Source organism: Hippoglossus hippoglossus, chromosome 12 (genome assembly GCF_009819705.1).
Source record: "Hippoglossus hippoglossus isolate fHipHip1 chromosome 12, fHipHip1.pri, whole genome shotgun sequence".
NCBI lineage: Eukaryota > Metazoa > Chordata > Actinopteri > Pleuronectiformes > Pleuronectidae > Hippoglossus > Hippoglossus hippoglossus.
In genome coordinates this window covers 2,355,700-2,380,131 of record NC_047162.1, presented here as the reverse complement: position 1 = coordinate 2,380,131, position 24,432 = coordinate 2,355,700, and the positions used below count along the sequence as shown (strand labels likewise).

The 24,432-nt window shown below is 42.9% G+C and overlaps 1 protein-coding gene across 3 annotated transcripts; it reads left to right on the top strand.

The window, feature by feature from the left end:
• The first annotated feature begins 1,861 nt into the window (after nucleotides 1-1,861).
• LOC117771887 (metal transporter CNNM4) lies at nucleotides 1,862-24,110 on the top strand. Of its 3 annotated transcripts, XM_034602745.1 has the most exons (9): nucleotides 1,862-3,697; nucleotides 9,321-9,464; nucleotides 10,471-10,605; nucleotides 11,304-11,473; nucleotides 15,372-15,468; nucleotides 19,165-19,254; nucleotides 22,038-22,213; nucleotides 23,284-23,585; nucleotides 23,631-24,110. In XM_034602745.1, exons 1-9 carry the CDS (start codon nucleotides 2,161-2,163, stop codon nucleotides 23,830-23,832), a joined length of 2,853 nt encoding a protein of 950 aa, XP_034458636.1. In that variant the 5' UTR covers nucleotides 1,862-2,160; the 3' UTR covers nucleotides 23,833-24,110. The 3 variants fall into 3 exon arrangements, with proteins under 3 accessions (XP_034458636.1, XP_034458635.1, XP_034458637.1); XM_034602744.1 differs by having other exon boundaries at nucleotides 1,863-3,697; nucleotides 23,284-24,110; XM_034602746.1 differs by lacking the exon at nucleotides 19,165-19,254 and having other exon boundaries at nucleotides 1,866-3,697; nucleotides 23,284-24,110.
• Nucleotides 24,111-24,432: the final 322 nt, after the last annotated feature.

Sequence of the window (24,432 nt, the reverse complement as noted above, 5' to 3'; positions counted from 1 at the left end):
ACTTTTTAATTTACAGTCTAATTTTGTGTTATGTTTAATTTGAAACATTTTTGTTTTAAATAGTCTTAAATGTACAAATGAAGTGTAAATACACAGAGGTTTGGTGGTGGTTGAGTTAAAGTGAACCAACTGTCGCATCATGTTCTCTGAGAGCTGTTGTGTTGCCTGTGTGGAGTGAACATTTTGAAAAAGTGAGGAAAGTAATGAGAAATGTTTGTTGTAAAAAAAACCTATGATCCAATTATCACAAAAACTGTTTGTTGCTTTGCTTGGAAGGGAATCAAGATTCAAAGATTTTGAAAGACCTTGATTCCTCCAGCATTCCGGAAAGTATTTAGTAAAGAAGGATGAATACTGTGTTGTTCCAGACACTCGACTGAAGTGTTTGTGTTTGAATTGTGTGTTTCAAAGAAGTAAAACCACTAACACACACACACGTGCGCACGCACACGCACACACAGGTAACATGTATGTACTGTGCTGACTGTTGTAATGTGTTGAAATGAAGGATCTTAGTGCTCAATACATAATAAGTATGTATAACAAATGAATGACTTTTTGAATTTATGGAAACTGGTTACATTTAGCTTGCATGGGAATGTTACTCATAATAAAGTCAGAAATTGTATATTCATATATGGACACAATTGCTGCTTTATTGCATCAGGCTTACATACGGTGTCACATACATCAATATCTGACATAAGAAATGCTTGATCCTGTACACAGTAAGGATATCTGATAGGACACATTTTAAACACTATCCCTCAATCATTATTGAGAACAAGCAGATCCAATTTGATCTTTACAAATACTTTAGAGTTGTTCAGAGTATTACACACTCACATGAAAAGACATGCAGGTGCTTGAAACTGTAAGACTGATAATAATAATAATAAAGTGTAAAAATATAAAATCAGTCTCTGTGACTGATTCTGACATGAGTCAGATCATTAACCCCGAGTCATTGATGCTTCAGCAGAATTTGACTCTTGTAGCTGCTGCTTTTAATGACTTTATATACAATTCATTTGTTTCATCTATAAGTTTGATGGGTTTTGTGTGTAAAATAAGTATCCGAAATATAATGGAGTTAAAGGACAGTAGCGTGGGATATATAAGCTATATATATATGTGCAGGTTTTAAGCACAAGTACATATTTGCACTCATTCCACCACTGCGTTTTTGCAGTAACGTTACCAGATTTTCCGACTTCACATCACTTTCAGGGGTGTCACCAGTGGGTGGCGCTGTAAGCCAAGGCAGAGGATTGATTACATAACTGCCAGTCACTGACTATTAGGAGCTAATAATAGATCAAGATGGTCAGAAGACATCAGACACCACTCCACTGAGTTATCATCAGAAAAATGAATGGCTTTTTAAAGGAAGTATAATGATGGTCAAACAGTAGTGACACGGCTCTGATTATTATTATTATTATTATTATTATTATACAGAGGGACCAGGTCCCAGCTGCAGGGAGTCTGTCTCTGGACAAAACACTGAGTGTGTCTCCACCCAGCAGCCCCAGCGCGGGCTGAGGGCCAGAGGGATGTGGGGATGGTGCAGGAGGATGAGGATGGGGTTGGATGAGGATGGGGAGGAGGATGAAGAGGAGGATGGGGAGATGACTTCGGGGGGGGTTGGCTGGTACACAGATGCCATGTGCCTTTACATAACAGCTGACTCCGGATGCAATTGGATGAGAAAGTGCTGTGCTCAGCAGCAGCAGCAGCAGCGTCTGCAGCAGCAGCGTCTGCAGCAGCAGCATCAGCAGCAGCAGCAGCATCATTATCATCCCTCCGCTGTGTGCGAGCTGCCGCATTGCCCAGAGCCTGTCAGGGAGAATAGCGAGGCCGTGGAGGGGGGAGGGAGGCGGGGGTGAGTGGAGGGTGACTCGGGGTAAATGCACGTGCAGGTGTGGACGCGGCTCCGCAGTGCATCAACCACAGGCAACGGGTCAAAACCAGCGGCCTGTGAGCTGCGTGTCTGAGGGGGAGACGTGGAGGGAGAGAGGGGGTGTGTTTGTTTATTAGCTCTACCTGTCCCTGCCCGGTAGGCGGTGATAACGCGCGCGTGTCCCTGTGTGTGTGTGTGTGTGCGCACGCGTACGTACGTGCGTGTGATGGGGGGCGGAGCCGCTCGGACATGAGTAAATGACGTCAGCTCCCAGGTCGCCGAGCAGTGAAACAAACATGGCGACAGAATGGAGCGGGCAGCAGGGTTATGTTCTCACTGTCATCATCTGCCTGTGGAGCGCGGTCGGCGGGCGGACGGAGACGGCGGTCGCGGCGGCGGCGGCGGCGGCAGCAGCGGGGTCCGGCAGCAGGGGCAGCGGCAGCGGCGGGAGCCAGGTGCTCGGCATGCGGCTGGAGAGGAGCGACAAGCCCGCCACCACCAATGACGACGGTGTCATCCAGGTGACTGAGGAGAGCTCCATGCAGCTCCGGTTCTACGGGGTGCAGCTCCACTCGGACGCCTGGAAGCAGATTCGCTTCACGGAGATCCCGGACGGAGGCGGCGCTGGCGTGGACGGGGTGGAGGAGGATGGGGAGGAGGTGGTCGCGGCGGCGAGGAGCGGCAGCGGCATGATGGACGAGCCGGACAGGACTTGTGCTGACTTCACGAAGGACATCAGCATCGGGACCTTCATGAACGTCAGCAGTCACCGCACGTCGGGGCTGATCTCCTTCCAGATCAAGCCGCTCCGCAAGAGCGAGCCGCAGAAGGAGTACGCGCTGTGCACGCGGACGGAGGATGAGAGCAGGTGGGTGCTGCTGGGGGACAGTGATGGCAGGTTGCTGGTGGTGGAGGAGAAGAAGTCCCTGCTGCCCATGTGGCTGCAGGGCATCGTCATCTCCTGCCTGCTGATGCTCTCGGGCATGTTCAGCGGCTTGAACCTGGGACTGATGGCGCTGGACCCCATGGAGCTGCGCATCGTCCAGAGCTGCGGCACCGAGAAGGAGAAGAATGACGCACGGAAAATCGAGCCCATCCGCAGCAAAGGGAACTATCTCCTGTGCTCCCTCCTCCTGGGGAACGTCCTGGTCAACACCACCCTCACCATCCTGCTGGACGACCTGATCGGATCAGGTCTGGGCGCGGTGGTCGCCTCCACCGTTGGGATCGTCATCTTCGGGGAGATCGTGCCCCAGGCGCTGTGCTCCCGCCACGGACTGGCCGTGGGCGCCAACACCATCGTGCTGACCAAGTTCTTCATGCTCCTCACCTTCCCGCTGTCCTTCCCCGTCAGCAAGCTGCTGGACGTGCTGCTGGGCCAGGAGATCGGCACCGTGTACAACCGGGAGAAGCTGGTGGAGATGCTGAAAGTGACGGAGCCCTACAACGACCTGGTCAAAGAGGAGATGAACATGATCCAGGGCGCTCTGGAGCTCCGGACCAAAACCGTGGAGGACGTGATGACGCCGCTGGGGAACTGCTTCATGATCCAGGCGGACGCGGTGCTGGATTTCAACTACATGTCGGAGATCATGGAGAGCGGATACACCCGCATACCGGTGTACGATGACGAGAGGTCCAACATCGTGGACATCCTGTACGTGAAGGACCTGGCGTTTGTGGACCCGGACGACTGCACCACCCTGAAGACCATCACCAAGTTCTACAACCACCCCGTGCACTTTGTGTTCCATGACACCAAGCTGGACGCCATGCTGGAGGAGTTCAAGAAAGGTGGGTCAACCTACACATGTGTGTGGGTGTGTTTGTGTGTACTTTCATCATCAGCATCTTCATCCTCATCATGGCCGCTGCTGTCTCTAAGGAACAGAAAAGCTCTCCTGCACTGTTCTCTTAGAAAACGCTGCAGTCATCACTGCATCCAGACACAAACACACACTCCCCACCTTCAGGCTGTGTCTGTGTGGATCAGCACTATCGATGAGTGGAACAGCCCACCCCACATTAAAGCACTCACCACAGCCTGCAGCAGAGCAAATGTGATGCACAGTGCAGCTGATGAACAGATAGTCAACATGTTAAAAGCACATTTCACTTGTGCTCATCATTTAGGCATTTGTCTCTCAGGAGTTGGTTTCAACCGCCACACAACTGTAGACCATGTAGGGAGACTTCCAGTGCCTTGTTACGACACAAAACCCAGGAAGCTCAATCGAGTCGCTCAAGCATGACGTTTCTGACTTAGAGGAACTATAACAAAACGCGCGAGTGTTTTTTTCCCAGAGTTTTTGGGTTGGTAGACATGCCAGATACCCACATTAACCTGTAGAAGCACTAACAAAGTGGAATTTGCATGCTATGTCCCCTTTAAAGGGCTTTTTGCATTCAGCAAACAATATGCAAAACAAAAATCATGATTATTTTTGACAAGTATTGCAATAAGAGGCACACTTTTAGTGGGAATTTTGATAGGTCTGAAAAATACAGTTAAAATAATAATGATGATAATGATGTAATTAGAACTTTTGAACTGTAGGCCAATGCAAAAACAGACATTTCAGGAATATTTAGATGAAGTGTTACTCAGCCCTGTTCGGTGTGGTGCTTTCAGTCAGCGGGAGATTTGAAGATGATGACAAACAAGACACCTACACAAAATGCTCCAAAACTCTGCAGACAAGTTAACGTGAACTGGATCTTATCCAGAGAATCATCAGATGTGTTATGATCAAACACGTGATACGATGAGGAATACTTTTATGATCGATATAAGCTTTAGCTTCTCTCTCTATTATTTTCAGGGGTATCTTGGAAAATGTGTTTCGGACCGTACTTGTGTTGACCTTGACCTTTGACCTTTGACTGATCAGCTCCGAAAGTAAATCATCTGGAAATACCCTCCTTTGTAATATCCCTCCTTCCATACGTTGTGGAGTTATTTGGTTCTCTCTCACTCACTCACTCACTCACTCACTCACACACACACACAAGCCCACAGATGCACACACAGGCAGAAATAATACCCAGCTTCCATCTGTCTGCAGGCCTGCTGGGTAACTGTCAAATGTGAGAGCGAAGACAAGACTCATTTTTATTGATCAGCCACATCAGTGTCTTTTATATAATCTGGCTTTTATTCCATCTCAACACTCAGCAGTGGATTTCACTGGTGATCATCTTCTGTCAGGAACTAATCGGTGAAATCAGCTGCTGCCCTCTGATGGGATGAAGATCTGCACGTTCAGGTGCACAGGATTAGTGCAGGAGATCTCAGCACTGATATCCACACCTCGAAAAGAAAGCGTGTATCATAACAACGTTGCGCCTCCCGAGGCTTGTTTAGATGATCGTCAAAGACTTGGTCAAGTTTCATTTTCAGAGTGCATCCTGCTTGCAGGGAGTCAGTAAAAAGAGACAGTATATTGTAGAAATGTTTTAAGGGGGACTCACTTAAGGAATTATTCTGAAGGAGCTCCAGAGCATTAACACAGGACAAGCAAGCAGGCTAGTTTAGAACAGGCACTGCACTAGTTCATAAAATGTCGGAAAAATTGTGAAAGAATGAAGTTTCCGTACCCCCGATGTCTTGTTTTGTCATCAGGCTCACATTTCAGAAACCGGAAAAGTGGATGTTTGACATTTCTGCTTGAAAAATGATCAAAACAGTTGGTGTTAAACTTTATGTTGGTCAGCTCAAGTGAGTTTTAGTCACTCAGTCGGGAAAAGGAGAAGTCTCCCTCAAATCAAAGTTTCATTCATCTGAAACGCCCTTGAAAAAAACCCACTGAAGCTGCTGCGAGGGGGGGCGCTGACCGTGATCTCGGACCTTCCCGCGGAGCCTAGGCAGGAGGGGCGTGTGTGTGTGTGTGTGTGTGTGTGTGTGTGTGTGTGTGTGTGTGTGTGTGTGTGTGTGTGTGTGTGTGTGTGTGTGTGTGTGTGTGTGTGTGTGTGTGTGTGTGTGTGTGTGTGTGTGTGTGTGTGTGTGTGTGTGTGTGTGTGCTGTCTCATGAGTCATCCTCCTGGCTAACGTCAGCGTATGAACTGGCTCTGTCACAAGCCAACACAGAACCCGGCCTGTTGGCTCTGTCATGAACAGCCACAGCTCAGTGTGGAAGCCAACGGCTACTTACACGCTGAGTCATGTCTCAGACAGCATCGTCGTCGTCATCATTCAAAAGTAGGACGCACATTCAAACACACAAATAACACACCAAAAAAGCACCCAGCGGCTGTAATGATCATGTTCATTGTATAAGTCCTGTTCTTCTTTTGCTTTGTCTTTATCTAAACATATAAACATTTAGGCAAATAGTGTGAAAACCTCTGGTGAATAGTGATGACAGTGATTCGGTCTTGAAACGGTGCTGAACAAAAGCATCCGAGTTGGTCATACATCTCCTCGCTTCAGCTCAAGTCATTTTGGTTTTGTTCACAGTTTGTTCCGAAATAGCTTTTACAGCGGATGTTTACATTTGCAAAGTTTACTGGACAAGATGAGTCTTAACATTAAAAGAGATTTTAAAGTTGGAAAAAATGATTCATCCTCAGTAAGAACCCTTTCCCAGGTTTGTGAGATTTTCTTTAAAAGCAGTGAAAGTGCTCTAGAGGTTAATAAATAGTCTTAAATGTAATGAATAGAAGTCTGGTATATTTGGCTGTAAGTCATCACTTGTCTGGATGTGACTGCAGCTCTGAGGAGACTCTTCAGTCCTTTTTTGTGAAGTTTTAACAAAGATTTAAAGCAAGGGTTGGTAATACTGGAAAACCTAGCAAGAGCAGGCTACAGTGTGCAAACGGTACATCCCGCCCCCTCCCATTGTCCCGCTCGTCAAAGCTTCACCCCCAAAACACATGAATGTGCACTGACTGACACGACTCGCTCGCTAACTTCTGGCTATCGACTCTGCTTCAGCGCTGTATGTCTGAAGACCCAGCTCATGTGCAGGGTGCAGGTCGGTTAGTGACGGACAGGAACACCAGCCAATCATTTAACTGTCGAATGAAATGATTGGTCGTGTTATTGCAGTCCTGTAAGGGCCATAGACACCAGCTGTTTTTCTTTAATAAATATTCAATCCAAACTGGTATTAAATTGCATTCAGTGTGGTATTAGAAGGATATGAACTTGGTGAACTGGCACAAACCCTGGTTACTGTGATCTAATGCTGACATTGTTTTTATTGTAAACTCTGATGAGTTACCTTTGAAAAGATTCCATTTGCCGCACATTTGAAATTAGCAAGTTTTTTTTTTTCTACGTGTATTATTTTTACATGGGGTAAATTACTCATCAACAAAATATCTGATGGAAGCTTTTTCTCAGAAATTCAATGCAATCCCCAAAATTATCAAAACATCTACCTACTAACTCCTACCTACTAAGAATAATGAGGGCGGCTGTGGATCAGGCAAGATACTGAATCCCAAATTACCCCTGACAGCTGTGCCAGCAGTGTTTGAGTGATGTATGAAAGAGAAAGTGCTGCGTGCGTGCGTGCGTGCGTGCGTGCGTGCGTGCGTGCGTGCGTGTGTGTGAATGGCAAAACTGTACTGTGATGTGTTTTGAGTGGTCATCTAGACCAGAAAAGTGTTATATAAAGACCTTTACCATAATTCCACAATCATCTGTCAATCTTGTCTATATGTGGAACGCATATCTCCAGAACCATTCATCTTATCGACCTCACACTTGCCTGTTTTGAATATGTCTTCTTCTACATCCTCACGTAATCTACAGCAGTGGTTGGCAGCTGGCAGCCTGCCAAAGCTGCCCCGTCCGTATCAGTGTCTGAGCCACCTGATCATTTTGATGATCTGATTATTTTTATATCGGACTGACACAGACATTCACGGGAGTCACAGGTGCTGCTCTTAGAATCACTTCCTCTTTAGCAAATGTTTTTTTGTTTATGTAATGCTTTATATCAAGCTGAATTTCAAGCTTTTGTTTTGAAGAGTTGTGGACTTGGGTCTGAATATTGTGTCGATTGCTCAACAGACCTGAAATAACTGCAGTTTGGTCAGTCATTCAAACTTGTACATAAACCAGACATGTGAACAGTAATAAAGTAAATTCATTTTCATTTTATGAAAAACATTGCCTTTAAAATCTTCACTGCAGATAAACCAGGTAGGATGAACAGAAAGTTTTCTGACTTCCCTCTGCAACAGAGTGTTTATATAAAGCTCTGCAGACAGCTAGTTTAAATAAAATTAAAAAAAACATCAATGGATTGTTGTGATTGTTTTTAATTTGAGGTAAAAGAAGATAAATACAGTTTCAGTGCAGCCTTATTAATGTAAAACAATATATATTAAGTCCTTTCACTGTGAAATCTATTCAATTATGAAAAAGCATTGAAATGAATTATTAATTTAATGAAATATAATAATAATACAATGTATTATATTCTTAAGTCTGGAGTCAGTTCATTCATTTTATTTTATTTGAATTTTGTTGTTCTATACTTTGTGTTTCACTTTTATAGACAGACCAGATCAAGTTAAATTTAAAGTCTCTCTGATTTTGTCTTTCTGACTCAAGTCTGACTGATGCATGCGTTTGCTCAGATCAGCCTAAAGAGGAGGGTTTGTCTCCGATTTGCGGGGACATGTCTGGTGACCTTGGTGTCACACACATGACACATGGCACATACATGTAGACACGTCGCAGCATCACCGAGCATCATGAGGACGGATGCTGCTGCCGTGTGAAGCTCAGTAACGGTGACAGGTTCGTGTCCTGGCAGCTCCACTCTTGTTGACCTGTGGATAACATCTCTGTCCTTGACTCTGTTTGGCAGCCATCAGCGTGCATGACATGTCAGCCCAAATGCAGCTATAAACAAGTCAACAGTTTTTTTTTTTTTTAATGAGGAGAGCAGAGGCAGGGATGGATTAATCTGTTGTTTCTCTCTTTTCCCCTGCCACAGCCCTCTTCTCTCTCAGCCCCCCTCCCCTTGCTGCCTCTCCCTCCAGTCCCTCCTCTTTATCTGGTCTTGGCAGTTCGTCCAAGGCTCTTAGTCCAGTCTGGGCTATATTAAGGCATCAGTCTGTCCTCCCAGCAGTCAGGACAAATCCTCTGACTGATCGAATAGTGGCGCAACTGACGCTACGCTGCCTTCAAAATAGAAAAAAAAAACAAAACAAGAAAGGATGTTTTCATGTGGCAGGGGGCCGAGTGTGTTCGAAGAGCAGCTGCTGCAGTGAAATTCACAAACTTCCCGCCCCTCCCTCCTGTTTGATGCTGCCCTACTTTCCAGGCAGTTGATTTCTTTTTAAGAGCCTGGAATGTCAGAGCTTGGAAAACTGTAAGGCATCACAAATGTATTTCACCACTTGTCGTACCCTTTAGATGACCTCTCTCTCTATCTCTCCCCCTCTCTCTCGTCCCCAGGTAAATCCCACTTGGCCATTGTCCAGAAAGTGAACAATGAGGGGGAGGGAGATCCCTTCTACGAGGTGCTGGGACTGGTCACCTTGGAGGACGTCATCGAGGAGATCATCAAGTCAGAGATCCTGGATGAATCCGACCTGTACAGTGAGTCAGCGCTCGCTGGTTGGCGGCCATTACGCAGATGCAAATGTCTCAACACATAAACGCACGTGGAAGATTTCAAATTCTTACACTTTGGCCCCAAACCCACGTCAACCCAACTGTACCTTTTGTCAAATGGGCGGAATTAGCTGTTAGCGGCTCCTGTTTGCAACGCACCAGTGCATGTACACACTGTTCGATATTGAAGACAACTTAAAAAAGACATAATTATTCTCAGTCAAGTTGTGTCTTATATTATATGATATTTGATAATGATATCCTTGGAAAATGTAAGTCACAATAACACAAATCACGAACCTGCCCCTTTCCACTCTACTATAGATTTTGGGCCTTATGTAAACAAGCCTCTGGTTCCCCTCGACTTAGAATCAGGCAGAATTTCTGTCAGATCTGTGGTTGTGTGATGTAAAGCACTTGGGGGGTAACAACACACTTGATTGTCAGTAAGAAGACTGATCCGAACTGATGGATGATTGGAAATCATTTCATTTTCTGGCATTTCAGAAAATTTGCCCCTGACTGTGACTGCAGCTTGAGCTGTTTTATGGTTTGATTTCAATCAATCAGTCAGTTTTATTTGTATACAGTAACTCGTATTCAAAAATTACAATTTTACTCATAGGGCTTAACAAGGTGTGCATCTTCTGTCGTTAACCCTCAACAAGGGTAAGAAACTACTAGGAGAAAAAACCTGTAGAAACCGCTGAGAGAGTCACATGTGAGGGATCCCTCTTCCAGGACGCACAGAAGTGTAATAGATGCTGCACATAGCAGAGCACTTCAACAAAATAACAACGTTTACAACATTTATGAAAAAAGACAGTGTCTAACATAAATTAAGAGGTGTATCAATGTTTTGCTTTGGGTTTTGACAAGTTGTGGTTTTAGAGAAGATTATGTGCCAGACTATATCTCGGTCGGACGCAGGTATTTCCTGGAGACAAACCTCTTTATGTTTCTTTCTTTGTTTCTTTCTTTCTTTTCGTAGCTGATAACAGAAACAGGAAAAAGGTGGATCCCAACAAATGCAAACGTGACTTTTCCGCTTTCAAGCACGATGCCGACAGTAAGGTGAAGATCTCTCCCCAGCTCATGTTGGCAGCTCATCGTTTCCTGGCCACAGGTGAGCTCTGAGGAGGCGGCGGCTTATGTCACAGTGAAACGTCATTCAGCAGACGAATGTCTCTCCTCAGTGACTATCACTGTGGGACTGATGCATGTTGACCCTGGTGTGAATTTCCCGCAAGAATTCAACCATGTCAACAACAATAGAACATTATAGACATTTATTATCATCAACATATTTTATGGAGAAAGAAAAACCTTCAAACTTCACAGGTAAAATTAAATAAATGCATATCAGTGCAGCCACATTCAATTAAAAACATCCCACTTTAAACAAAATAATAACTTAAACTTGAAAATAATAATAATATTTAAATAAATATTAAATTTCTTTCCTTAAAAAAGAAAAAGGATCTCAGTTCGTGTTTGAAATTTATTGTCGGTTCAAGTCTAGATTCAGTTCATTTGTTTCATTTCTGTAAGTAGAGTTCAGAGTTTATACTCTATATACTATGTATTATACTTTTTAATTTTTAAAACAGTTATGATCAATTCAACATGGAGTTAGAGGTGATGGGATCCAAGTCATAAGGAGTCAACTCTCAAACACTCTTTATTATTATTCGTCTCTTGATATCATGTTCAGTTTTTTCCTATTTTGAATTAGTTGTTTATTCTGGCTCAGTATTTCTTTTCAATTCTAACTCAAATTAAAATACCAAACTGATGTATTGCTGTCTGTGTCTCTCCCTCAAGAGGTGAGCCTGTTCAGCCCGTTCCTGATCACAGAAAAAGTCTTACTGAGGATCCTCAGACACCCGGACGTCATACAGGAAATCAAGTTCAACGAAAATGAGAAACGCTCGCCACAGCACTTCCTGTACCAGAGGGGTAAACCTGTCGACTACTTCATACTCATTCTGCAGGTAAACGCACACATGCATAAACAGACACACACTGAGGACGCGTTAAAACCATGCACTTAGGAAAGTGAACGTGGATGACTCCATGAAGCTTTGGTTTAAACTCTTTAAGATTTCTCTAACCTCCAGCTTTATGCAAATCAACACTTCACATGACCTGAAGTATGATGAGATGTTTCTCTGCGATCAGGAAGCAGCTCCAACCCACAGCTCCAGTCTGCTTCCATTGACCTGGCTCCAGTCAGCTCATGTTGATGTTGTTAGTCGAGAGGTTCACACAGTTTTTCCAGCCTTCACTGGGAATGTTTTAATGATGAATTTATCATGGAAAACAATTGGACTAGGACTTGAAATAGATTGTGTTTGTTCATTACCATAACTTAAGCCGTTTTCAGACATGAAGTCTGGAGGATGTTAGCAGAATTGGTTAATTCGGATAATTTCAGTGCTTGTCTGAAAGCAGCTTTTGGTGAACATCTGATCACATTTAAAGACCAATAAATTGAGATCATTCCAAAGAGTTCATGTACTTTGTCTTGCCACATTGTGGATTTACACACATGCATTTCTGTGCTTTGGCAGAGCAGTGTTAGTCCTGTCTTAGAGCTGGCTGTTGAAGGGTCATAATGAAGTCAGATTGGATAACACAGGTTGACCTCTTTAAACTAGTAACAGGTTTATCCCAGGTCAGCGGCTGTGTCAGTCTGGAGGGGTATTAGTGCTGATGCTAGCACTAAACACTTCGACCTTTTAAGACACGCCCGACTTAAGGAAATTAAGAGTTTGTTTGAAAAAAGAAAAACACTGTGATGCCTTTATTCTTTAAGAGAATTCAGAGAATTAATTGAAATGATGACAGACACCCGGAGCATCTGAGTGTCTAACCCTGACACTAACCCTCTGACAGTGGTTGATATTTAAACAATGCAGAATAGGTGCAGACCAGTTCAACAAAGCAAATAATTTTTTTTAAGTTACTGCTCATTAGTTTTGGATTGTCAGGAATTCTGACTTTAGAAAATGGCAACAATTGATTATTTTGATTACTGATTAATCTATACATATATGGAATACTTTCATGTAAAATAAATTAGTTCCCAGGGTCCAAGGTAATGTCTTCAAGAGTCTTGTTTGTTTTTTTTTGCCAACAACCCAAAGATTAATTTTATTATTATAATCTTATTCAGAGCAAAAGCATTATATATATATATATAATGATCTAATAATAAAATGTATTTGAATCATTTGTAAATGTGTTACAAAAACATTTTCTTTATATTTCAAAACATTATAATGTTACACATTAATTGTAAATAAAAGTAGATTTTGCCTCTTAATGTGTATTGATATAAGACTGACAGGGGCCGTTCATGAGTGAAGAGTACTCTTGCTGGACACTGTTCAGTTACGGTTCATTTTGCTGATGTAGTTTTTATTAGTATTCAGCATAGTAAGCGAAAAAGCTGCAAAGTAAAACGTCCTTGGGACGATCTGAGGACTGAATCAAATACGTAGCTCAGTGTAGCTTTTAATAAACAGACATTATGCTGTAAAATGACTGATCCAGGCGAATAAGTAGTCCTCGTTGTCTCAGTCTGGCTTATGATCGTGAGGGGCTCCTCGCCCTGCGTGACCTTCACTAATAGATCCTCTTACATAAGAGAGAGACAAATCGAGGGGAGAGAGAGAGAGAGAGAGGGATTGAAGGGTTAAGGAGGATGGAAAAGCAGAAAAGCAGATGAGACGAGACGTTGAGCACTGACAATCGGCCCCACGCAGCCGAGCATATGGAGCATATGAAGTGTGAAATAAAGAGTAGAGGGATGTTGTAGGACGATTGTAGAGATGGAGGGAAGAGGGAAGAAAAGAAGAGGATACGGCGTCAGGCTGTAAATCCCTCCTCTGCACCAGGAAGAGTGGAGCAGAACAAAGAGGCGAGGGAGGGAAGATGTGAAAGAAAGAGCTGTTCAACACCACAAACATGCACAGTGTCTCATTTGTGTTTTTAAACTTATCAACCAGGTACAAGGCAAGAGAGCTTTATTTATATAGCACATGTGCAATTAAAGTGCTTGTACACAGGCAAAGGCAAGCATTAGAATAACAATAAGAAACATCCAATAAAAACAGAATATAATAAGATTTTATAAAATGATTAAAATGAAATAAAATTACGAATCGCAAAAAAAACCCCAAAGTGAAATAAAAGTGCAGCGGAACCCGTCAAAGGAGCAGAGTTTTTTATGTTTGACATAAATGGAAGAGACGATAATGTTAATAAGCAGTTCAAGCCTTAGGACTCCATTTTAACTTTCTATGCTCGTTGTCTCAAGTGCATTTAGTTTACGTCCAAATCCACTTCTGTTAGTTTACCAGCGGAAATTAAGATTCAAGAACTTGAAGCACAGCAAAATTACAAAAAACATCCTCAAATCAAATTGTGCCGGTTACAAATATTTAAAAAAGAAATATAATTAATAAGTAACTACATAATAAAATATGAATATAGGCAAAATAAGTATAAAATACAGTTCTTTAATCATATGTAATTAAACATACATTAAGGGTAACGAGAGTGCATGCATCAAAGTGACCAATAAAGATAAATATGGTCAATAATAAATTACATGACTATTGCATTTATTATTAAGTGGAATGATAGATTTGATTGTTATTACAGGTGACATAAAGAATAAGATGAGCTTGTTGTTCACAAGTGTTTTTTCTATTAATTATGTGTGTTTTGGGGCGTAACCTGCAGTAAACCAATCAGAGTGTCATCTTCCATTCCTTTAAAATCCTGGTGAGCTTTCCCCTCGGTGGATTGCTGTTATCATGGTGTATTCACCAGTAAATAAGAGAGAACAATTCTCTGCAGAGGAAACGGTCTCAGCTCGTGCATGAGCAGATCATCTGTGTGTGTGTGTGTGTGTGTACCAAACGGAGTGTACGCATGATGTGCACCCGCCTGTGTATGTGCATATTACAGGATGGATAATTTACCTTTAAAAGAAAGATTGAAATACTGAGCTACAGATCAGGCTTTGTTGGTCAACCACATTCCGCTGCTTCAAGATAGCAAGTCAACAATTGACCTGACCAAACGTCAGACGCTGGCACGCATATGGGTGGCATCGGTCGGAAACTAGTGAACACTCTTTTATATAACTTGACACTGCTTTGTACCCAAAGAGACCCATCTTTCTTGTTTTTGACATTTCATGTGGTACCTGCATGTGTATACTATCAGTAGAAAGTCCAATAGGTAAAGTCAGGTGAAAGTCGGCTAATATAAGTCCTGCATTTGGTCTGTACAGAGGTGTGAATTCAACCTGAAGTCTGTGCTCTTGTTGTATTGCACAGAGAGGTGGTGCTGTTATTTAGTCGACACGATAGAAACACTCAGTATTAAATATTGTCTCTCAAATAACACAATATGGTCACGAAGAGATTTCAAAGGTTAGATGCTAACTACATTGCATCCTGCTCTCTGGTCGTGGCTCATCAGTGACATACACTGACACTGATTAATTTGAACTGTGTTAGTATATAGAGACTGTTGTTGTTGTTGACACCTGAGGTGTGGATAAAGTGACTGCAGACACTCAGCAGGCAACTTGAGCACAGCTGCTCGTGTGTGTGTGTGTGTGTGTGTGTGGTGTGGCGTGTGTGGTGTGGCGTGTGTGGTAAAGAGACACTGGACCCTGCCTGTGGGCAGAATGTAATATTTATGGGATGTCAAAGTGCCATAGGAGATGACTCATGGATTTTGCACAGCGGAGCTTCAGAGCTTGTTGACCGACACACACAAGTACTGTTTAGATTATCAGATAATAATAGACCTTTTAAATAGAAATGTCCTGTGTGTGTGTGTGTGTTTGTGTTATTGTGTGTGTTTCAGGGGCGGGTCGAGGTGGAAGCTGGAACCGAAAACATGAAGTTTGAAACTGGGCCGTTCTCCTATTATGGAGTCATGGCTCTAAGTACACCATCACTGGGTAAGACAGTACATGCTTATGCACCCCCCCCCCCCCCCCCCCCCCACACACACACACACACACACACACACACACACACACACACACACACACACACAGAGATATGTCAAATAAACAATTTGAGAAAAAAGCTTTTGCCATTTCATAAAAATGTTTTTACCAAGTTAGCAGGCAAGGCTCTAGCAGTATTTTATATTGAAAGGCCTGACTCACAGTGTCATTAGAATAGGAACCGCTAGTAATGTTGGCAGCCTCTGTTACGTGGAGTTCTGCTGCATGGTGGGAAAACACCATGAAATATCTCTGTTTTCAAAGATGAAGCATCAAATGTGGGGTAATCTGCCGATGAAAACAGTCCATAACAAATGCACCATTTCTTACCTTAACAGCATCTGGCCCAAATATGATCCATCCATTCTGTATTCATAATCATGTATCCTGTGCAGGGACAGTTTATCATAGATTCACAGAGATGCAGTATTGGCAGTTTTTATATCTCATGATGTTGAAGGCTCTTGTAAAAATAAGAAAAAAACTATACGCAGCAATACAATGAAAATGTGAAAATTCAAACTCTATAATCTGTAACTTTACGTCACAGTCTCCTGACGTTCTTTCACAAAGGGCTCTGTCGCTTAGCGAGCTGCAAATACAGTTAGGAGAGGAAGAGTGGAAAAGTCAATAGGCTTAGTCCAAATAGGGAAACACTTACACTGTAGACCGAGTTGCAATAAAGTTTCTCTTCTCTCCTCCAAGACGACAGGTGACGCCTGAGAAATCGACAGGAGAATAAATAGATATTGACTTGTTGCAGCAATTTCCCTGAGATATTTTCAATCCTTCGTTTTTAATTTGTAAGAGCTTGTAATGGGGCTTTTAATGGATTGAGATCCTGTTGTTATGAAGGGTATTATTGGTGTAAACAAACAAACTGGGACTATTGATCTTGTTTCTATATTAGCTGTAGGTTCCTCGCTCCTATATTTAGGAGCGAGGAACATTTACAGTAATCAGCAATAAAAAACACAACTCAAGTTTTTTATATAATCATCCAGCCAGAGGAAATGAGCATGGAGGACATTTCCTGAAAATGTCCATTTTACTAAAAAGTGCATCATATGAAAGTACATTTATTGAAAGGAACATCACTTACAACCATTTAAATGAGTGATTGCACAGATTTTCTCTGGGACATCAGGGTTAGACATCAATTAGTGGTCGACCGATAGAATGTTTTAGTGTCAATATTATTGTTCATAATAACAAATGAGACACAAAATTGCTGAACATTTGCGTTAAGACTTATCTAATACATCTAACGTTTTCTATTCTATTCCGGCCGTTTTTATGTTTTTTCTTGTTTTGTAACAAATAAAAAAGAATACTGATGTATTTTTCACTCAAGCACAGAAGAACATTTTAAGATATATGTGCTCTGTCTGTTTTTCTTAATTCAGTCTGAACCCTGCACTTGACTTATTATTTTAGATTTTTTTAAATTGTAATTGTTTTATTGTTAATATCAACATCATGTGTGTGTGTGTGTGTGTGTGTGTGTGTTAAGTAAGGAGCTGAGTCAGGGCATGGTGAGCTTAGCTTAGCATAAACTCTGTGAACTGAGGGAAACAGCCAGTCACCTATGAACACGTAAAGCTCACTAATGAACACATTGGATCTTGTTTGTTGAAGCATGGGTTTCCAGATATAGTCCAAGACCACAGCTTTCGGTTTAGGTTCCTCTGCCGGCACAAAGATACCAAACATGGGAACCTCACTACACGACATATTATTTAAAGCCTGGCAGCATGTGGGACATATTGGACAATTTATTACACAAGGTGATGTTCTTGTCATTTGTATGGCTCAGAAATATCCTGGAAATAGCAGTTTAATGAAGAATAGAAGCAAACGTGGGACAGTTATAGTCTCTTCCAAGGAGGTGATGTTTTCATCTGTGTTTATGTGTTTGTTAGTTTGAAGGGTTACTCAAAATCTACTCCAGGATCCAGGAAGTTTATTATATTAAGGTTTAAGGGGGAGAGGAAGGTCCTGCTGTACTGTGGCAGCATCATGTTGTCTGGTCCATGGTGAACTTACCCTGACTCGCTGCAGAAGTTGTAACACTCGTGACACCTGGTGGTTCAGCATCGCAACTGCAGATCAAACGTTAATCCTCACTGCTACAACTGCTACTTCTTCCTGTTCTTCCTCTTCTTCTTCTTCTTCTTCTTCTTCTTCTTCTTCTTCTTCTTCTTCTGTTACTGTTATGTTTCCTCCTCCTCCTCACTGTTGTTGACCAGTTTTTGCTCTCTGTGCTGGTTAAACTGCTGTCTGTACTTCATGTGCACATAATGCAGCTCAGTGTTTGCGCATGTGCAGAGTCATGTAAATGCAGCGTCAAATGTATACGTCAAACACATTTATCATCCAAAATTCCCATCGGTAATGTGCCACTGTCAAGGATGGTGCCTGCGGGTGTTTATCCTCTTTTTTTTTTCTGGCTAGAAGATCGTTTACAGTTGGATTAAATGCCCTTTGTATTTACTTTTGCCTCTTATCTTACCAATATCGGCCTTGTGGAGCCAGGAGGAGAATCTCTGATTTCTGGGGGGCCGTTGGCTGTACCAGCAGGAGAGCTGCCAATGCTTTTGCCAGGACCAGCTTCCCTGCCTGTTTATCATCCTCGCCACACTGTGGAAAAAAAACGCTGATATTGTGAGAGTTGACTTTTCAGAGGGATTTTATCGGAAGAAACGCTTTTATTGCACTAAGTCATCAACCTGGTGTCATGTGATCATTCTCGGTGATGCCACCTTGACTAGTTAGTATGTCGCTGCCGTTTGCCCGGCATGTCACTCCTCTACCACTGTCACACACCACTCCTCTGTGGCGCAGGGCAGGTCTTTACTGACAGATGTCACCGTTGTGTGCCTCATGAAATCGGTTTGTCAATGTCAGACAAATGCCACTGACCACCTCCTAAGCGAAAGCCATGTGGGAGAAATAAGTTTTGAGAGATGGCCGAAAAGAAGGTAGCGAATTTTTCAGCCAAAGCTCCTCTGGTAGGTTGTTTCCAGGGGTCGGCGCCCTGACAGTTTACATCCCATTACCCTTGGTCCTCAGCCTTATCAGAGGATCTCAGGCTGGACAGTAATGTTTTAGAAACTCAGCCGAGTAGCTTGGTGCCATTGGGGGCCTTAAAGGTCCAGAGTAAAATTTAAGAATCTTAACTTTAAACACACATTGTTCTTTGATGATTTGATTTAAAGTCTGGTGGCTGCATTTAGACAACAGCAGCATATCCAAACAAAACAACAACAAGAGTGACGCATAGATTCGACAAGGCACCACAGATCATCAGCCCCTTTTCTATTCTGGCATGGCTCCATTTTTTGTTTGTTATTTAACTTGCAGGTGTTGAGTTGCTTAACATTTCAATGAGCCTCATTATAGAATAAACTACGTAATGGATCACAAGCTGTCGTTGTTTTAACAAATTTGAAAGGAACAAAAAACTCCAGACTGATTTTTTTTTTTTTTTTTTAAAGAAAAAAGTCCACCTGAAGAGAAATAATAATAATAATAATAAACGCAGCGGTCTATGTGATTTACTCTCTGCTTGAAAAAACCCTCAAACAAATAAAGCAGCTCATATATGTTTCTTTGCCCCCTACCTCCCCCTCCTCTCTCTCTCAGCTGTCACCCCTCCTCTCTCCCCATCAGTGGCGTCCCCCCCTCCACGACGCCTCTCACTTAAGAGGTTTTCTCTGTTCTCTCGTTTCCCAGGTAAACACTCGCATGGGTTTCCACTTTTATTACGATCTCACCATTTCCTTTTTTTCCCATTATCTCCAGAGCCCTGATCCAGCAAGTCCAGGCTCGTAGTGAACACAGAAGTATCATTCATTTGTCATTCATGGCCCTCTAAAGTCGCCTTTAACCCCAGTCAGAGTGAAAGTATAAAAACAAGGGCCTGTGTGATAGTTTAGGTTGTTCCCTGTCTAGCTTGCAATGCAGGGTTCTGAACAGCTTGTAAATGTAAAGTCAAACTAGTTGTGGACTAGAGGTGAGGATGGAGGCCAGGTGGACAGGCCTGTAGGCGGCTAGTCACAGTCTTCTTCTGTCACCTGGTATTATCAGAGATGTCATAAGCGAGAGACAAATCACCTAAACAATCCTGATAGGAAAACTTCATGATCTCTAATATGGCATGGAAACCTGCAGGTACAAAAAAGGCATGTTAAACATTATTTTGGGGCCAAGCCGCAAACGTTTGAAGCTTTTATTAACCAGTGACCGTTGTAAGTGGCAGCTGTGGATCTCTGCCGATTCATAGGAAGGATCTTGGTCTTGTTTACCTGATATAATTGCTCTGGCTTTGCTTAGTTGGCAGGCGGATGGTGAGACTTGCCATCTAAAGGGCGTATTAGCTCTTAGTCTCACATCATTACACCATTAAGGCAGTTGGACAATCTTGCTGGACGGGGCTCTTGATGCGCCGACCCTAATAATCTCTAACCCTGCCCCCACCACCTTCCCTTTAACCACTAATCTAAGGTCAGATATTATTCATGACTCCTGAGACATTGTATCGTGAAGAGGAGAAGGATAATCTGACTGTGGACCATTTGGTAAAAGGAATAGTTTTTCCTTTTGAGAAATCTGCTTATTTTCCTTCTTTGTTTCACAGAGTTACAACAACAACAACAAAACCTCCTTAATGCCTGTATGATATGAAGCTTAGCTCTGTCTGAAAGTAACAAAATCCACCTTCCAGCACCTCCATGGCTCATTAATAAACACAGGTTAGCTCGTTTTGGCTTTTCATTCAAATTGCTAAATATAAAGAGTTAATTAGTGAAGTTTATAGGTGCTGTTAAATGGATATTATTTTTTGTTTCACCCTATTTTCTGTCTTCATGCTAAGCTAATTAGCCGCTGGCCGTAGCTCCAAAGTTGCCTCACAGACACAATGATAGCAACAATCTTTTTTATCTAACTCTAACCACGAAAGGAAAAAAAGCACAATTCCCAAAGAGTTGCACTATTCCTTTAAGCACTAACATTCTCGTGTGTGCGACACTGAACTGAGGTTCTCTGATTATCCCTGGCGTCTCCCTCCTTTAACACAACCCTCCGAGCCAGATTACAGGCTCCATGACATCACTAAAACCAGCCAATGAGAGTGGCTCCTCCTCTGAGCTTAGACAGTCCTGTTATAGTCATGAAATGCTCAAACGATGCACTGTGCCTCATCGCATGGCATGTTTGTCGCATTCTTTCCATAACACTCATCAATGACATTAACATGTTTTATGTGTGTGTGTGTGTGTTTGTTCATTGTGTGTATTGCTCTCACTGCCGACCATGCTACAAGTCAACATCAGTTGGCTGCTTTCACTTTTCCCTGTTTACTGACAGTCATCTTGTTTTCATATTGTTTTTCTCTGTTGTCTCATGTCGTGGTTTCTGCCTTTTTCATGTTTAAGTGGATGTGGATGTAGATGTGGATGTGTTTGTGTGTGCGTGTGTTTGTGTGTGTGCCTGCAACTTAAGAAAACGCAAATGGACATAACACAAGCAAATTCAGGAAACTTCATCAATTTAACAACACATGTGCTTAACATACTCACAACACAACCAAATAAAGAAATACACAGTAAATACTAACACAACCAAACACAGAAACACACTGCAAATACTAACAACACAACAAAATACAGAAACACACTGCAAATACTAACACAACCAAACACAGAAACGTGCACAGATGACCAAAGTGTTTCCAGGGGACATAGAAATGTGATGAAGCTCACTGGGACATGCTCTTTCAACTTCCACTTTCATAACTTCAACATTTTTCACAATTGTCTTTATTTTTTCAATACAAAAGGGAGAAACAACAGATATTCACCTCATTCATTTCCTCAGACTCGTAATGTGCCATCGAGGAAGGTGACCTGTTGCAATCAGTCGTAACCCTAACTGACCAATCGGCATGCATTAGCAGAAGGCTATGAGCTAAATCACTCTGCCTGTAAGATAAATGAAAGGACATTAGTATCTTTTATTATCAGTTCTGGTATAGTATTAATACTTTATTTGACAAAGTTAAATGTGGCTTTTTTTTTGTGTCAAGAAACAGGTGTAAAAAACTATTTTAGCTGTTTAGCTCCATTCACTCTCCTTCATTGAGAACTACCTCACAATTGCTCTCTAGGTCAATTTTAAATATTAATACTATTGGTGCGATATTATTAATATTCTATATTCATAGGAAAGCTCTGCCTTTGTTCAATTTGTGACTTTATCTATTCACTAAAATATTTTTTGTGTCTCTTGGAAACACCTCGATTGTTGTCTGTGCTTTTTGTTGCCCGTCTGCAAATGGTTGTGTTGTTTTTTCAGTATGTGTTGTCAATTCGATGACGTTTTCAGAATTTGTTTGTTTTCCTTAAGTTGCTGTGTGTTGAGCTCGCAGGGCCACCGCACCACTTCCTTTTAAAAAAAATGTTTTTCTATATTTTAATCTTCACTCTCGTGCTCACTCCCTTCTCTGTCAACCCCAGAGTTTCGATCTCCATCGCACGGGGGCAACCTCAACCGCTCAGCGTCACTGAGCTGCACTGAGCGCGCTCCGGAAAGTGGCTCCGTCGGTGGGAGCAACACCCAGATCCCAGGCACGCCCTTCCAGTACATCCCAGACTTCTGCGTGCGTGCTCTCACTGACCTGCAGTTCGTCAAGGTAAGTCCCTTTTTGACTGATGCCAGCTCAGTCTCATTAGGTATCAGTCAGAGGAAGAAGAGTGGTTTATTTTTGCTTATTATTTGCTGTTATTTTTAAAGAACATTATGAATTATCACAAGTTGTCCTTACAATATCTGTTTGTTTCCCTTGGGAGGGTTGTTTAGATATTTAAATGCAGATAAGAAACGTCATTTCCATGATCCAACTAATTAACCACCTGATGTTGCCAGATACTTTTAAGTTATTGAGTCAGTTAAATAGTTTGGGGCAGATGGTAATGTTTTTGTCCACTTTTCGTAACATTTGGGTGGTTTCCAACTGAAAGGTTTGGCTCATATTTAAAAAAATTGCTCCCTCCCAATGATGTTTCTAAAGATGGTGGATGTGTCTCCACTTTCTCCCACCATACACAAGGGAACCCAGTATATCTTGGCAGTGCCATCTCACGTTGCTGACGTCATTTGACACCAGATTCAGCACCGTAGTGATCAGAGAGTGGAGCATACGTATCGAGGTCCAGCCGATGCATTTGTCAGACCAGTCATGAGCCAATCTCATTGTCAATCCTGACGTCTCGCCCTGTTTTTAAAGTGTCCAACAACTCATTTAAACTAAATTTATCAGAAACATGAAGGTTTATGGCCAATACTACAGGCAGCCACCAGGGAGTGATCCTGATGTTTTTTGGCCTCCTTCAGGGAGCTGCCATCTTGTCCATCTCAGTCACTGGTCCGTCCTCATATCTGAGCAGTATAATGGAGACCGTTGGGACACGGTGGGACACTGTCTATCAAAAGCAGGATGGCAGTTCAGTTTCTTACAACTAATTATTAATTAACAAATTATTATTCTGTCATCATTATGTATATGTAAGTACAGTTTATGAAACATACCCTCAGTTGTTAGTTTATTAGGTACTTAGATGAATGCAGTCTAGTCATTCTAGTGTTTAAATTGTTTTAGAGAGGACAATTCTGACCATTCTTTATATGCAGCTCACAAACTATTCCCACTTTCTGTCTTCAGCATTGCTGCGTGTCTGAGTGCTTTTGTATTTTTACCTGCAGATCACTCGTGCTCACTACCAGAATGGTCTCCTGGCATCCAGGCTGGACAGCACGCCGCAGTCTCCAGAGCGCAGTCACACTCGTCTGGACACGTCCATCTCTTTGCCCCCCATCACGCCACCGGGGACACGCACACCACTGCCACTGGCCACACCTCCTGTAAAGCGGCCAGCCTCCACCAAGCAGCCGACACCACCGGGCAGCCGCGCCGCTCTGCCTCAGACCACCTCGTCCTCCTCTTCTAGCCGCAGGCCAAGCCAGGCTCTGCCCCAAGCCACTCCCCTTCAGAGCAACCACACCTCCCTCTCCCAAACCCACCTGTCCTCCGTTAGTACGGCACCGTTTACCCTCAACCCCCACCCTAATCTGCCCTCCAAGCCCCAGCAGTCGCCGCCCTCTGCTGGATCAGAGAACGGGCCGGGAGAGACCACCACTCTGCTCAGCGAGCAGCAGAACTGTGTGGGCCCCCGCAGGCCAAGCCATACCCAGGCCCACCCCCACCCACACGTTCACACCATCAGTCACGCACAGACTGAAAGCACCATCTAACTGAGCTCCCCTCGGGGAAACCAAACTACCTGTGCAATCACATGACACACATTGGCACTACTACTTGTTCCTGTTTGCTTGTTGTTGCCTGAACTTTTCTGTAGACGTCAGAGGGAAGCTGAGGATCATCATGTGTATTTTGTAAACAGAGATCCTCCTTTATCCCCTCTTGCATGCTCCCCCCCAACCCAACACTGAAAAACACCAAGAACAGAGAACAAAGAGGGCAGAGGAACAGGGAACACTAGTGAGTTAGAAATGTACACAGAGGTGTGTGTGTGTGTGTGTGTGTGTGTGTGTGTGTGTGTGTGTGTGTGTGTGTGTGTGTGTGTGTGTGTGTGTGTGTGTGTGTGTGTGTGTGTGTGTGTGTGTGTGTGTGTGTGTGTGTGTGTGTGTGTGTGTGTGTGTGTGTGTGTGTGTTTCAAAGGATCAGTTCACCCAAATTGTGCAATTTTTCAACATTTGGAGAGCAGCACAAACAAATTTCCATTGCGCTTTATTGTAGATTGAGTGGATGTCTCAAACCCTGAGCTCATACAACTGGAGCTGCAGTGATTAATGAATTTTATTAATCACTGCAATCTTCAAATTTGAGAATCT